The 16,417-nt window shown below is 45.0% G+C and overlaps 1 protein-coding gene across 10 annotated transcripts in view; it reads left to right on the top strand.

The window, feature by feature from the left end:
- UNC13B (unc-13 homolog B) overlaps positions 1–16,417 on the top strand; it is a 389,750-nt gene that overhangs the window by 338,597 nt on the left and 34,736 nt on the right. For all 10 annotated transcript variants that reach the window (XM_043514555.1, XM_043514556.1, XM_043514557.1 and 7 more), the window contains 2 exons: positions 4,524–4,612; positions 9,897–10,049. In XM_043514555.1, the coding sequence (XP_043370490.1) occupies positions 4,524–4,612; positions 9,897–10,049 (242 nt within the window). The remainder of the gene's footprint in view (positions 1–4,523; positions 4,613–9,896; positions 10,050–16,417) is intronic.

The raw sequence follows: 16,417 nt of genomic DNA, 5'->3' as shown, positions 1-16,417 counted from the left end.
TGTTCAGAATTAATCACCATGTAGTCTAGATTGTCTCATGTTTCATAGAAAGAGAACATTTTTATTAGCTTTCTTTCTCAGTGTCACGCTCCATGCACCCAGAGTGAGGGAGATTGTAAGACTTCATAAGGCAGTGGAGTTCCAGCTTCCTGCAGAAATGCCATGGTCATGATATGCATTACAATGCGCCAACTTTCTAACATTTCTTGCTGCTCCGCCCTGCAAGCCAGGTTTATTGTGCAGTCCAAGTGGCATTTCCTGTTCTCATGGATAGCTGGTACACTTGACATTCATTGACTGAGCAGTAAAGTAGATATTAGTTCATTCCGGAGCCTTTATCAGTGCTTCACCATAATGGCAGAGAAGAATTTCCAGCAACACTGAAGGCAGAAGAAAGTCTATGAAGGACTGTAACTTGTATCTAATTCAGATACAGAAATAGTAGGCACCAGTCTCAAGCCCTTCTAATGGACCTAAATCACGTTCAGTTAATTCCCTGAAGTTTGTGTGGAGCCAGGGAATGCCAATACCAGCCATTAAGGAGTTAGTTAATACATTATCTAGACTTTTCCTTCTTATGTGTTAGTAGCTGTTCAGAAGAATCAACATCTCAATAATGACAAAGGACTTTTCTGCCACTGAGCTGAGAAATTCAGCACCACAGCTGGCTTTCCTTCCACTATCACTTAGTGACAGGTTTCAGAGTAGCAGCCGTGTTAGTCTGTATCCGCAAAAAGAACAGCAGTACTTGTGGCACCTTAGAGACTAATAAATTTATTAGAGCATAAGCTTTCGTGGGCTACAGCCCACTTCATCAGATGCATAGAGTGGAACATATAGTAAGAAGATATATAGATATATATAGAGAGATATAGATATATATATATATATACATATACATACAGAGAACGGGGAAGTTGCCATACAAACTGTAAGAGGCTAATTAATTAAGATGAGCTATTATCAGCAGGAGAAAAAAACTTTTGTAGTGATAATCAAGATGGCCCATTTAGAAAGTTGACTAGAAGATGTGAGGATACTTAACATAGGGAAATAGATTCAATATGTGTAATGACCCAGCCACTCCCAGTCTCTTTTCAAACCCAAGTTAATGGTATCTAGTTTGCATATTAATTCAAGCTCAGCAGTTTCTCCTTGGAGTCTGTTTTTGAAGCTTTTCTGTTGCAAAATTGCCACCCTTAAATTTGTCTGAGTGGCCAGACAGGTTGAAGTGTTCTCCTACCGGTTTTTGAATGTTATGATTACTGATGTCAGATTTGTGTCCATTTATTTGTTTGCATAGAGACTGTCCAGTTTGGCCAATGTACATGGCAGAGGGGCCTTGCTGGCACAAGATGGCATAAATCACATTGGTAGATGTGCAGGTGAACGAACCCCTGATGGCGTGGCTAATGTGATTAGGTCCTATGATGGTGTCACTTGAATAAATCTGTGGACAGAGTTGGCATCGAGCTTTGTTGCAAGGATAGGTTCCTGGGTTAGTGTTTTTGTTGTGTGGTTGCTGGAGGGTATTTGCTTCAGGTTGGGGGGCGGTCTGTAAGCGAAGACTGGTCTGTCTCCCAAGATCTGTGAGAGCGAGGGATCATTTTTCTGGATAGCTTGTAAATCCTTGCTGATGCACTGGAGAGGTTTTAGTTGGGGGCTGAAGGTGACAGCTAGTGACGTTCTGTTATTTTCTTTGTTGGGTCTGTCCTGTAATAGGCGACTTCTGGGTAGTCTTCTGGCTCTGTCAATCTGTTTTTTCACTTCAGCAGGTGGGTATTGTAGTTTTAAGAATGCTTGATAGAGATCTGGTAGGTGTTTGTCTCTGTCTGAGGGACTGGAGCCAATGCGGTTTTATCTTGGAGCTTGGCTGGAGACAATGGATTGTGTGGTGTGTCCTGGATGGAAGCTGGAGGCATTTAGCCACTTAGTGGCTACTAATGTGTAATGAGGAAAAAGCTAGAAACTTTTTTAATCAGTGTCAGTAACAGTCTTGTTAATCACACCTGAAACAGGTGGGTGGGGGGTCAGTTTAGAGGAGACAGAGTGCTACAGGGATCTGAGTTTGGGTCTGCAGTCCCTTGGCCAGAAGCACTGTAAAGGCCTGAGTGTTCATCCCCTGGGTGAAGCGTTGCTCCCAGATATCTTCTCTAGCCAATGCAAAACTTGGTGATTATAGGATACTGGGGAGCCACGTTCTGCTCTCTGACGGGAGGGCAGGGTCACTGCTACAAGAATAAAGTAGTAAGACGCAGCCTGAATGCACTCAATGCATCCTCTATAGTAACCATGCTTTGAAAGCCCCTAGCCTCTGTCTGCAGGGAGCTGGGAATGGGCGACGGGATGGATCACTGGATGATTCCCTGTTCTGTTCTGTTCAGTCCCTCTGGGGCACCTGGCATTGGCCACTGTTGGAAGACAGGGTACTGGGCTAGATGGACCATTGGTCTGATCCACTATAGCTGTTCTTATGTAACTTCCCACAGCAAAATAATTCACTAGTTGCACAGTGCATGAGCTCAACATTCCAAGGGTCATGAATTGCGATGCATCATCGCTGTCATAGATGCAGACCTAAAAAATTCTGTGGATTCAGTACGGACACAGCCTGTAGCTATAAAAGAAATAGCAGAATATAAGGAGTGGTGGGTGATCAGTACCAGTTCTGCTGGCTTGTATTAGAAGAGAGCTGATTCTCTAATTCAGCTGGCAAAGCATTTGTCTGAAATGTCACAGTGAGTCAGGCTGATCCTGAGTCCCACTCCCCCAGACAGTGGGCTGAGTTCAGAGGAGTAATGGTGCTGTAAATTGCACATTCTGCATTGGAGACTGTGTAAACTGATGGTGTCTTACATGCCTGGGAAATGGAAGGGGGCCGGGGGGTAGAAAGAAAAGCAACCACTAGGAGGCTGTATACCTAGCTTTGTCACCTGTGAGTTGGGCCCAAAGTCTCTAATTAGCATGATTAGATCGGGGGCTATCTTTGTTGCTGTCTGTGTGGAGAAATAGGTGCACAGGGAATAACATTAAAAACTCACATTAATAAAGCAGGAAAGTCACTGCAGGCGCAGTGCTTCACTCCTGAGACTCATAAATAAACCAACAGCTGCTATTTCTTTCTCTGTTTTTGAAAACTGATCTAGAAGACTGGTAAGCACACTTTCTAACACCTATTAAAATCTGGATTTTCCCAGCTAGCTTACTAAAGGGAAAGGAGTGAATCCCATTCCAAATCTCTGTATTTCCCTTGCGGCTTTGCTTTCTCTGATAGATGTTAAAGAAAATAAACAGGGCTCCAGTACAGAATGGGGTAGCAGGAACTCCTGTTGTGTTTAATTCCTGTCTAGCTCCAATACTGGGATTTAGCCTAGAAACCTAAGCCCCTGAATTCTAGCCACCGCACTGCCATTGCAACAAGTGAATGTATTGGTGAAGAGATGGTCTAAGTTGGAGGGCAGGCTGGAGTTCTAAAGTCCCAATTCACAAACAGCAGAGGCATTTCATTTATGCTTAAGAACCAGAAGCACTGATGTAACCAGAAGTGATCCTATCTCACATTCACATAGCATTTCCAGCCCAGTGGTTCCCAAAGCACTTCACACACTCTACATGTGCAGGCATCGCTGCCTTGCTGAAATGCAACCACCTAAGGTTGGAGAGTGGCAACCTACCAGCATCAGGCACACTGCACAAATGCAGAAGAGGGAAATTATGGGCTATGGATCGTGGAACAAACCAGGACTCTTAGGGCAGGGGCAAGAGATCAGTACCGTTCATACAGTGCAGACAGGATCTCAGGGTTTAATGCGTCAGCTGAAAGATTCGCACACAGTGAACTTGACTCAGTCTGACTCAGGAGTATTCAGGGCTGATCACTAAGGGTACAGATCTTCATGTGCTCAGGGTCCACAACATATTTTCAGAAGTGCTCAGCACATAACAGCTCCCTTTGTGACATGGCTAGATTTTCAAGAGAGTGGGGAACCTGTGGCCTTATTCCCCATGTTCCACTGAACTGCAGCCTGAAGTTCGTGTAGTGACTCAGGCGGTGGAAGGTGACACAACTATTCTCAAATTCACACACGGAGAAACAAACCCCAGTGAAAAGCCCCACTTAAAAGAAGCCAGTCTTAAATTAAACCTATAGCCCCAAGGTGACTCAGAACCCAAAGGTATATATCACAGTAACACAGCACAGTCTGGGTTCTGTGCCAGAAAGGTTTAAATGTTTCTTTATTTCTTAACTCCACAAGTATCAGGAAAAGGGATGATTTTGAGAAGAGGTGGCGGAAAGTAGGAGCCAAAGTAACATTTGTTCATGGCTCCCAAGTTCTATGGGGAAGTCTCTAGAGCAGCTGGCCATGAACTCTATAGTGGTGCCTCGGAAAGGATGCTAGTAAACACATTTGGAGGATATTTCATGTGCTTTTCTACCATTTAGTCAACATTGGCTAATGGTGCTTTGGGGAACAGCAAACCAACCTCGACTTTCCAGCTAAGCATTCTCCTTTTGTCCACAGCTGGACCCAGAAGCAAGTGACAATCTCAAAGAGCTCCAGGTGAAACTGAACAATGTTTTAGATGAACTCAGTGTTGTGTTTGGTAACAGGTGAGTACATCTAGCTTCTATAACCATAGAAACATTCCTTTCCTTCAGCTCCAGCTGCATCTCTCGTGAGACTGAAAGAGATGAAAGTAAAACACACGGCAATTGCACACTGTGTTTCTGTTTTATATCAAATTCATGGCCTTGAATTTGCTCAGTTCTTCATGTACTCAATTCTACATCTGAAGAATTGAGAAACTTTCAGAAAATTTTATCTGTTGTGTTCATTGCTCTGCCTGGGAACAGAACATGAGAATCTGAATTGTGAAATGTATTTGGATTACATATATTGCTGATCTGCTGCTGACAGCACATGTGTCGCTGAGAGAATTGAGCCCTGCTCTTCTTTGCTGTGAAAGCAGTTTCCAGTTGAACATTGAGAGTGATATTCCAGTTTAAATGCAAACATTCTGTTAAAGCATGTAACAGCTGAGTGCTTTCTGATTGTTAAATGAGTATTGAAATCGGAAGGAAACTGGCTTAGCGTTTGTGTTTCACACTGAGACTCAGTACTGTAATGTTGAAAAGGCTGGCCCTTTTTTATAGGCTGGTCAGTCATTGTTGGCACAAGCACCAAAAGTGTTGCTAGTTGCAATTAAAAGTTTTATTTACAAATCATAGATACAAATTACCTGTGGCAAGGATTGTGCGTCGGCTATCACAATTCTTCAGTGAGCACAAAAGTTGCAGCTTAAAGAAGAATGGAAGGCTGAAGACTCTTCACCTTTGCTGGGTGTTCAGGCCTCTGCAGGGAGGCATGGATTGAGTATCAATTGGCCATGAATATGTTTAGCCTGCAAATAAGAAGAAGGTTTCTAACCATCAGAGAAGTCAGGTTCTGGAACAGCCTCCCAACAGGAGTAGGGGGGAAAACAACCTAACTAGTTTTAAGGTGGAGTTTGATAAATTTATGAAGGAATTTATAGGCTGGGGTGGCCTATGATAGCAGGAGGCTGGACTTGATGAGCCAGGAGTTCCCTTCCAGTCTTATGTTCCTAAGTAAAATGTCCCCCGACTGATCCAGTCTATTCATCTTTGAAAATAACTATTCCCCACGATAAGGATTGTTCATCTCATCTATGCCCTGTAAAAAGATTAATGCAGGCACATCCAGTAGTGTAGCTCCCATGTAGGTGGTGAGAATAAAAACTCAGCCTGACTGCTCTGTTTCCCATCCATACATTTTTAGTATTTATGATCATCAGTTACTTTGTGGGACTTGTTGACACACAGCTGCATTTTCAGCATATGAAAGCGGTAACTAAGTGTGTAACTCCCATTGCTATTCATGGATGGTGGCAGCAGGAGATGGGGAGATACGAACACATGGAACTGAGTCAATGACATTCATAATTAGATGGAGGATAAGTGAGAAATCATAATTAGTGGGTTAGTATTGTTATCTGACACTTGTCTTCACAGTACCAATGTTACAAGACAATTAGGGTGGACTCTTGGCATTTGAAAATGTAATTTACAGAGATTATGCAGTATCAGCACATGTATCAGGGAGTGTTTCAGAAACATGTGCCAGAGAGAGAGATTAACCAGTCAATGGGGTTCAGCTGCTTCATTTATTCAGAAATGATGGCATCAAATTAAAAGTGGAAGGGCAGCTTACTGTATACTTACTTACTTCTCCTCAGGGAGGTAACTGAGAGGTAGCATAGGTGCCCTCGCTAGAGTAGAAAGCGTCTGTACAAATGGCAACTCCTGGGACACTTTGCACCTCTTACACATCAGATCTGAGCTTTTTTCATGTTTGAGGTATAGCTGCAGTGGCTGAGGAGAAAATGACATCTAAATTCCCTGCTCCCTCTGTCCTGAGGAAGCGCCATCACAGAGCACAGGATGACAGAGCCTTGTTTGGTCAAAGAGCCATATTTAGTGCATTACTGATGGACCAAATATAATCTTCAGTGCAAGGATGGATAGTGGGAGAGTAATTCACCCCAAGGCATGATCCCACACTCACCTCTTCCCACCCTCACGCTGGCTTCTGAAAGGGCTGTAGGCTTCCAACACTGCATAACAAACAATATCCCCACCCCAAGACTGGTCAGGGAGGGCCTCCGTGGCAGCTAGGATATTCCAGTACATGGTCTTCAGGAGCCTAGGTACAGATTCAAAGGAGAAGAGATGAGCTTTCTCAACAGCAAGCCTGGAGCACTCCCTTTACTATCTACAGAGCCCTGCTTTTCTGTACCATTCCCCCAGAGAATGGGGGGGCAAAACCCCACAGCATGAGTTGTGCAAAAGTAACATCCATGACTAAACCTAGAGCAAGCTGGAGAACCACTTGCCACCTCATCATCTACCAAGACGATAGGCACCTTAGACATAGATACCAACGAAACAAGCTTTAATAAAGATTGGTGGTTGGTATGGAGTTACTTGCACAGCTGAAATGGCCATTCTTTAGAAAAAATGAAATTAAATCAATAAATCAGTGTCTTGCGTGGTCTTTCTCAGCAAATTGACAATCCCTTCTCTGCATCCTGGCTTGGTGTGATTCTATCCTTAGAACACCCTTAATCCCATTCCACGCATCCCAAACATAGTAAATGTATTCCAAACACACCTAGGTCGGGTGTTCCTATCTCAATAGATCATCCGTGTTGAGACACTACTGCTGCATTACCATCCTACTTAGTGTAACACTCCATATCAGCTTTTCACACGTAATAAATACTCCAGGTTTTATAGCTCAGAGGAAACATAGCAAGGTTTACACCTAACTGCAGGTTAGATGTTGTTTGTTCTTGGAAGCCTTGGAGGAGAGGAGAGATGGCATATGAATCGGGGAATGCTGGAATCCTATCTGTTGGTGTCTGTGAGACTGACATCCATAGTTCACTGCAATGACTGCTTTATGCTGGGCTGCCCAGTTATGTGGCAGTTTATGCACAGAGTAAGATGTACTTAACGTTTTAGTTATGTGACTCTGCAAACCAGGAATTTTTGGGTTTCTGTGACTTGGCGCAACTGCATGGTCATTTCACGGAAGCTGGTGTCTTCCCCTGTGTTTGGAAACCCCCACTTCCCTGGGTCAACTGGAGGAAAGGTCCAGACCAAAAGACTCAGCTCACTGGGGCTAAAGGAAGCAGCTGAAATTGGAACCTGAGAAGCTGATAATTTCTTGTTTATATACAGCCCACCCCATTCCCAAGCATAGATCCCTGCAATATGAGGCCTCTCATATTCTTTAAGATCAGAAGGGACCATGATGATCATCTAGTCTGACCTCCTGCACATCTCAGGCCACAGAATCTCACCCACCCACTCCTGTAACAGACCCCTAATCTCTGGCTGAGTTACTGAAGTCCTCAAATCATGATTTACAGACTTCAAGTGACAGAGAATCCACCATTTATACTAGTTTAAACCTGCCAGTGACCCATGCCCCATGCTGCAAAGGAAGGCGAATCTGTGCCACAATCTGACCTGGGGGGAAATTCCTTCCTGACCCCACATATATGGCAATCAGTGAGACCCTGAGCATGTGGGCGAGACCCACCACACGTTGTACAGTCAATCTGATCGAGCTGCCTGTGTGCCCACAATTGGCTGCTACAGCATTGCATACTGGCACTCCACTCGAGTGCCACACTGGGGCATTCCCACTCTCTCGAGCACCGCAGCAGTGTCCGAGAGGTGAACGTGAGAACAGAGGCAGAATAAAAGAGGATCCTGGCTCTGGGGTTGCTTCAATAGAGTAGGATGCTAGAAATCAGCAGGACGTTTTGATGCACTGGTGGGAGAAGAAGGCAGTGGGAGGGTGTAGGTGGAAAAGTCAGTGGGGCACGGAGCATAGTGAGTAGCAAAAACAGAGGGTGCATGTTTTGAAAGGAGAGAGGCCCACCTATGCCACAGGTGTCCTGCTTATTCAATGCTATAGGAAATCGGGCCCCTTATTTAGGTGCCCAAATATAGATTTAGGAGCCAGCTTTAGAGAGACACACACCTGCCCCCATGGCCAGTTGATTTGGTGGGGTCAGGGGTGTTAAACCTTGGCTGCAACCCCTAGCACTACTTACATGTTCAAGACCCTACACAAACATTACCTAATTGAATGCCACACTTACTATCTATTGTCAGTAATAATTGCCTTAAATATCAAGATGGGTGAGGTGATGCCTCTGATTGGATCAACTTCTTCAATAAAAGCTATGACCTCACCCACCTTGTCTCTCTAATACCCTGGGATAAGCACAACTACAACAGTATTGCAAACTTAAATGTCAAGGCATTTCCCTTTATTCCCAGCTGATGTGTTGAAGGCTCTGCTGCAGTATTCCCCACATTAAACCACTACATTATATTCTTCTAGACTGTCTGCAGCAGCGGTTCTCAAACTTTTGTACTGGTGACCCCTTTCACACAGCACACCTTTCACACAGGGTCACCTCTGCAACCCCCCCCCTTATAAAGTAAAAACACTTTTTTTATATATTTAACACCATTATAAATGCTGGAGGCAAAGAGGGGTTTGGGGTGGAGGCTGACAACTTGCAACCCCCACATGTAATAACCTCGTGACCCCCTGAGCGGTCCCGACCCCCAGTTTGAGAACCCCTGGTCTGCAGTAACTAGGTTGGTTGCCATCTACTGATAGTGGTTGTGACAAGCTAATTTCCTGAATGGACGTGGCTGGGATCTCTGTCTACTCTTGGGAGTTCCAGACAGTTGAACTCCCCAACAGGTGGCATGTCACTTCAACGGAGAGACAGACATTGTTCACTTGGCTAGCCAAGCCCCAGTTAGTCTTGACACTATGTGTAACCTGGCCCCTGTGGCACTGGGGATTGTTTCAGTCAGCACGTGACTTTGCTGCTGAGCACCTGTGATTTTAACTGTCTATTCTGAGGTCTGGCAATGAGCTGCATGTATGTGTCTGTCCGCAGTGCACTGCAGTTGAGTACTGGTTATGCTACTGATCTGTGTGAAGTCATAGACTGTATATACACCAGACACAGAACAGGATGCTTTTAGTTGGGTGCAGTTGTAATTCTTGCAAAAAGAAAGGGCAGCTTTTTAATTAAGTGAATGAGTTTATCTCCAAAGCGATGAGACGATGTGTAGGGATCCTAGTGTCACTGCTGATATTCTACACAGTTGATTACCCTGATAGTGTGTCCTTCTTAACAACACTGAGAAGGAAGCAATAGGGAAGGTCTTGGATGGAGTCAGGAGGAGTACTGCGTAGTTAGTGAGCGCATGTTATGTTTTCATGTGCAAGAGGTGATAGCTTAGCCGCTGAATAACCTTGCTTTTCTCGTCTGTCTAGCTTTCAGAGCCGTATTGATGAGTGTGTCAAGCAGATGTCGGATATACTCTGTCAAGTGAAAGGGACAGGAAATATCCCTGCCAATGCCAGAACCACGGTGGCGCAAGATGCAGACAATGTCCTGAGGCCATTAATGGACTTCCTGGATGGAAAGTAAGAAGAGCTCAGTTCTGTATTCATACTGCCATAAAATCTCTAACAGATTGGGAGGGGGTTTCTTCAGCATTCTGGATGACTCCCTTGAGACATCTTCTCTATCAGATTTCAGAGTAGCAGCCGTGTTAGTCTGTATTCGCAAAAAGAAAAGGAGTACTTGTGGCACCTTAGAGACTAACAAATTTATTAGAGCATAAGCTTTCGTGAGCTACAGCTCAGTGAGCTCACGAAAGCTTATGCTCTAATAAATTTGTTAGTCTCTAAGGTGCCACAAGTACTCCTTTTCTTCTCTATCAGAGTCATCCCGGAGGGCTTTTATCTTTGGAAAAGAGGCGGCTTCTGGATGTCATATTAGACTTTCTCGTTTTGAAAGTGTCAGCCAGCAGATATGATATGGTGTTTCTGTGAATCCCATGACATTCGCCAGGGATAATTTGTGATTTTCTTGCATGAGAGAGGGTTTAATTTGTTGCATTTGCACTTGAGTCATTCCAACTTTTCCTTGAGTTGGATGCTGAAAGGGACTGTGTGCTTAATAGTTAGCATGCGTACACAGTAGCACTTTTACATCCTTAAAGCAATTTCCATGCTTTACCTAACTACCCCTTGGAGGCAGCATCACCTTCTATTGGTGGGAAGTAGAAGTGGGAATGTTCATGACTTCTTTCCTGTCCACATTAAGTCAGAGGCAGAGCCTGGATTATTCTTTCTGTCCTACAGAGGAGGCAAATTCCTCTAAACACTGCCTGTGTCCGGCTAGCATCACCTCTTCGTTGCCTGGGTTCAGCTCTGGCCAGCTGCTCTTCACCCAACTGAGGATTTTGGCTAGGCCTTGAGAAACCTGGGAGAGGGTTGTGTTCACGCTGGATATAAAGGAGCGGAGTGTTGTCTATGTATTGCTGGCACTTCAGCCAGTGTGTTGTGTCCTCAGCTCTCCCAATGGCTTCCTATAGATGTAGCCTCGTGGGACTCTGCTGGTGAGTCTAATCTCTCTGCGCCCTTACATTGGCACGGGGATGGACAGTGAGAGGCGAATAGGAAAACTGATTAGGACTGTTCCAGGCAAAAGGGAGTAAACACAGAGAACTGATGCTGAGGAAGGCAGCTATAGCCAAGCACAAAATTGAAGCCAAGAAATACCTTGATGTGTTTCTGAAGAAGGGTGTTGAGGGCTCTCCTGAGAGAAGCAGGAATGTGGGTTTCAAATCAGCATTCAAAGAGCCCATACATTGGGCCACATGGATTTTTGCTGGCTCTACAATCAATATGTTTGCTCTTCTGTGGGTAGACTACTTAGACTAAGCAACAGCCCAAGTGAGAAGGCCATCTGTGGTGTCTCACTCAGATATATGTGGCTAGTGCTTGGAAGGAGAGAGACGCAGCTGAGCTACAAAGGACATCAGTGTGCACCCTCTCCAGACTTGTTACAGCTGAGCATGTGTTCCTTGAAACTAGCAGTGCCTCTGCCTTTGGACTCTGGGGGTACTTTGTTCCATTAAAACTTTAATTTTCATCTCTGGCACAAGGAGAGGAAAGCAAAGCTGTGCACCCACCTGGTCTGATTTTCAGTTGCAGCAGAGGTCTCAGAGGAGATGAGGAATAGAGCTCCAGCTAGGATCTCTCGTGTAAAGAGAGCACGTATTTGGAAAATGAGGAAGCTTCGTTTCTATGACTGGGAGGAGTACAATGATCTACAATGGTCTAGAGGGTGTAAATACTCCACAGGGAGTCAAAGTACTGAGTGGGAATGTGATATTCCTGACTGTCTTTGGGGCACTGACTTCGGTACCTACCTCAATGCTGATGCAATCAACTTATTGGACCTGGGAAGTGGCCGGACATTTGCTTGCTTCTCTGACGGTTGCTCCCCCATTGCTTCTGAACAACTTTGAGTATCCATTGGCATCAAGCCTGGGGTGGTCGTCCCCCTCACGTTTTCTTCTTCAGACACCAGTCTAGAAGGTGGTCAAGACCACCTTCTGATCTGGATTGATACTGGGATCTGTATTGTTCCCTCAGTGGAGACGGGGGTTCTTGGTTATTAATGCCATGCCCTTATCCTCAGCAGCCTCCATGGAATCAATGGGTGATTCCTCGTTCTATAAATCCAAATCCTCCACCTGTTCCTGGGCCAGATAAGCTGACCAGCCAGTGGTATCCCCTCCTCAGCCACCTACATTGCAAGCTCAGACGGAGGCATCTCCCTTAGAGCAGGTACATGTGGATCCACGTATACAAGAACCAGTACTGCACCATGAGGTTCCAATGGCTCCTTTGCTTTCATCCTCATCATTCTATGACTCTGCAGTGTTAGAACCTTCCTCCCCTGGCCCTGAAGATTTTAAGGAACATCAGGAGCTCTGAAGATAAATAGCTTCATGCTTTCATCGAATCATAGAATATCAGGGTTGGAAGAGACCTCAGGAGGTCATCTAATCCAACCCCCTGCTCAAAGCAGGACCTAATCCCCAAGTAAATCATCCCAGCCAGGGCTTTGTCAAGCCTGACCTTAAAAACCTCTAAGGAAGGAGATTCCACCACCTCCCTAGGTAACCCATTTCAGTGCTTCACCACCCTCCTAGTGAAAAGTTTTTCCTAATATCCAACCTAAACTTCCCCCACTGCAACTTGAGACCATTACTTTGGCTATGCAGGCTGAGTTTGTGCAGGAAAACGGGCACAAATTGGTTGACATCCTTCAGTCTTCAACCAGGAAGAGTAGCTCTCCGTATCAGTGAGGTACTGTTGGAGCCCTCCTAGGTTTGTGGAATACCAGAGCTGCTTTGATGCCTATGGCAAAGCATATGGACAAGAGTTATGTTCCTGTGCATGGGGTTTGGGCATTTTTATTCACATCCTGCTCCCAATTCAGTGGTCATGACTGCAGCCAACGAGAGGTCATGACAAGATAGGTACAAGTCTATACCCAAGGACAAGGAAACAAAGAGGTTAGACTTTATGGGCTGAAAAATGTATTGCCTTCCTCCTTGCCAGATGTGTGTTGCAAACCAACAGGTGCTGCTGTCCAAGTATAGTTTTTTGAACTGGGACTGTGTAGCCAACTTCATGGACAAATTGCCTGAATCTTTAAGGGAGGAGATGAAGGCGTTTATCGCAGAAGTTTCATCTGATCGCTAAGACATTTTTGCAGTTGGCAGCTGCAACAGCAATGTCCAGTGCCAGAGTTATGGTGTCAGCGATTAAGATGAGAAGAGCACCACAGTTGCAGAATTCTGGAATAGTGCAGACATCCAACAGAGCGTGGAAGACCTGCCCTTTGACAGATTATTTTTATTTTCTGGTAAGACAGATGAGAAGTTGCATTTATTTAAGGCTTCATAAGCAACCCTGCACTCTTTGCATCCGATGAAGTGAGCTGTAGCTCACGAAAGCTTATGCTTAAAAAATTTTAGTCTCTAAGATGCCACAAGTACTCCTTTTCTTTTTGCGAATACAGACTAACATGGCTGCTACTCTGAAACCACAAAAAGGTGTCATTTTGGAGGTCAGCAACAACAGAAATACCACTCAAAGGTATTTTAGACAGGCACCATACCAACTGAGGCACCAGGACTACTCCAGAAAGGGCAGTAAGTCCCACAAGAGAAGTTCTTCTGGATCTGCTTTCACCCAGCCAGCTCGCCCACCTCCACCTTTGGGAATGCAGCCCATTTGACTATTAAATGAAGAGCAGCATACCGCTTGTGGATGTTTCAACACCATCTCTTCAGTCTGTAGGCAGGACGTCTCGTTTCTGCAGTGCTTGAGAATCCACAGCAATGGACAGATGGATCCGAAGCATTGTGGGGTTGGGTTATGCTATACAATTCCTTTCCATTCCCTCCTCCTCTTTCAGGGACCCTTCTCATGAGTCACTGCCTCTTCAGCAGATCCAAACTCTTCGTGTTCTGGCAGCTGTGGAGGAGATTCCTCATTATCATCACAAGAAGGGATTTTATTCCCAGTATTTCCTGATCTCCAAGTCCAAGGGAGAAATGAGATTATCGTTGGTCTCAACCAGTTCATCAAGTATATGAAATTCCACATGGTTACCTTGGCTACTATGCTCGCTGCCTTGATTTATAACTGGTTTGCTGCTCTTGATCTTCAGGATGCTTATTTCCACATAATGATTTTCCCAGGCCATAGAAAGTTCCTGAGATTCCACATTGCTGGCCAGCATTACCAGTATAGCGTTCTCCCCTTTGGCCTGTTGTCAGCTCCATACATATTTATTAAATGCATGATGGTGGTAGCAGCCTACCTAGAAGGAGGTGAATTCATGTCTTCCCATACTTGGACAATTGGCTATTGAGCTGCAGATCAAGGGAATAAGTCCTTAGTTGTGTCCAATTCATGCTGAACCCTTCTGATTGTCAAGGGTTGATTTTGAACAAAGAAAAATCAATATTGAACCCCCAAAAATCAAGTCCACATATGTCTGGGACTACTGGGCCATATGGCCACATACACTTACATGGTGCAGCATGTAAGACTGTCTCTTTGCCCTCTTCTGCCATGCTTCAGGTGGGTTTATCGCCCCAGTTGATGCTCATTGGACAGGCTTACCCGAGTAGCCTCAGACTCTCTATATTAGTAGACAGAACAATATGTGCCAGAGGATTCTGTTTGCCCATCCTCCACCAACCAGAACAATAGTCACCGATGTCTCTATAATAGGTCGGGGAGTGTATCTAGGGAAGTGAAAGATTCAAGGTTTGTGGTCAGAGTAGAAAGTTTCCAGTCATATTAACATGCTGGAGCTTCAGGCAATATACAATGTGTATCAGGCCTTTTGAGATCAGAGCTGGGGAGCAGCAGTTCACATATTTGCAGACAATACCACCGCAATGTATTAGGTGAACAAGCAGGGATGATCCCACTACAGCTGGCTTTGTCAGGAAGAAACCATGCCCACGGTGGCACATTTACCAGGCTCTCAAAACCAGCTGGCTGACCATCTCGGCAGGTTTTTCTCAGCAACCACAAGTGATTACTGAAGAGCAGCAGAGTGAGGTCCATTTTCACAGAATGGGGCACTCCTTCCATCGACCTCTTTACAATGAAGGGCAACAGAAAATGTCAGTTTTGTTCCCAAGTGAGGCTCAGTCCAGGGTCCCTAACTGATGCTTTCCATCTGAACTGCGGAAGAGACCTGTTGTATGCCTTTCCCATTTCCTTCTGATTCCTCGGGTTATCCTCAAACTCGCATTGGACCATACTAAGTTGATTCTTATTGCACTGGCCTGGCAAAGCAATGTTGGTTCTCTGGCCTTCTCAGTGTGTTAGCTCAGCCTCCTAAATCTCTCTCTCTCCTGCCTGACCTGCTGACCCAGCACCATGCCCAGGTTGTTCTTCCAGCATTTGGCAATCTATACCTCACAGCGTGGATGGAAGCGTAAATGAGGAGGAAGGAAAATGCTCAGAAGCAGCTTATATAATAGCGTAATATCTGCCTGATAAGCTGTGGTAATACAGGAAGTTATCTACTTGGGAGATCATCTGTGAGAAGACTGGCTGACCCTTCATCTAAACCCCAGAGGTAGCTCAGACTATGCCCCCACAGACATGGACCCATTAGACAAGACCACAAGCAACACAGATCACATTTCTCAGTGATATCTCAATAGTGAACATTTGTAGGGCTGCTTCTTGGTCTTTTGTACACACTTTAGTTAGGTGGAATGGCTGTTCTGCAGTCTCTATTGAAACAGAGTCTGCAGCCTTGGATTTTGGTGTGAAGAAACTGAGGGGGGTTAGGTGGCATCACCCTCGGATAGTCAGGCGAGGGGCTAAGACTACAGGATCTGAGTGCCATCCCTACAAGTACTGCTAAGCACAATTCTCTGGCTTCAGTGTGCTGGGTGCCTGTACACCTGAATGGAATACACATCTGCCCCCACATCTCAAAGAACAAGTTACAGTACAGGTAAGTAAGTGCCCATTTGATATGGAGTGATGCTACGACACGTGTGAATCTCTTATGCTTAACAACCTGTCCCACTCTGTATTTAACTTGAACACTCTGGTTTCCTTCTCCAGACCTGAAGAAGATCTCTGAGAAGCTTGAAAGCTTGTCCCATGCACCAATAGAAGTTGATCCAATACAAGATATTACCTTGCTCACCTTATCTCTTTCATATCCTGGGACCAATATAATTATAACACTGTCTCATCCACTCATTTTATATAAAGTCTACACCTAGCCAATAGATAAACCCTTGTGTTCCTGTGTCCTCATCTCCCTGCGTCTCTAAAAGAGAAGCTCTAGCACAATCCAAAGTGATGGGCATGATCGCTGAGTGAGGTTCTGCGGAGTGTTTGCTGGAGGTCACACTAGAAGAGCATAATGGTCCTCTCTTAAT

This window comes from Dermochelys coriacea, chromosome 5 (assembly GCF_009764565.3).
Source record: "Dermochelys coriacea isolate rDerCor1 chromosome 5, rDerCor1.pri.v4, whole genome shotgun sequence".
In the NCBI taxonomy this organism is placed as follows: domain Eukaryota; kingdom Metazoa; phylum Chordata; order Testudines; family Dermochelyidae; genus Dermochelys; species Dermochelys coriacea.
This window is presented reverse-complemented; position numbering and strand designations above follow the sequence as displayed.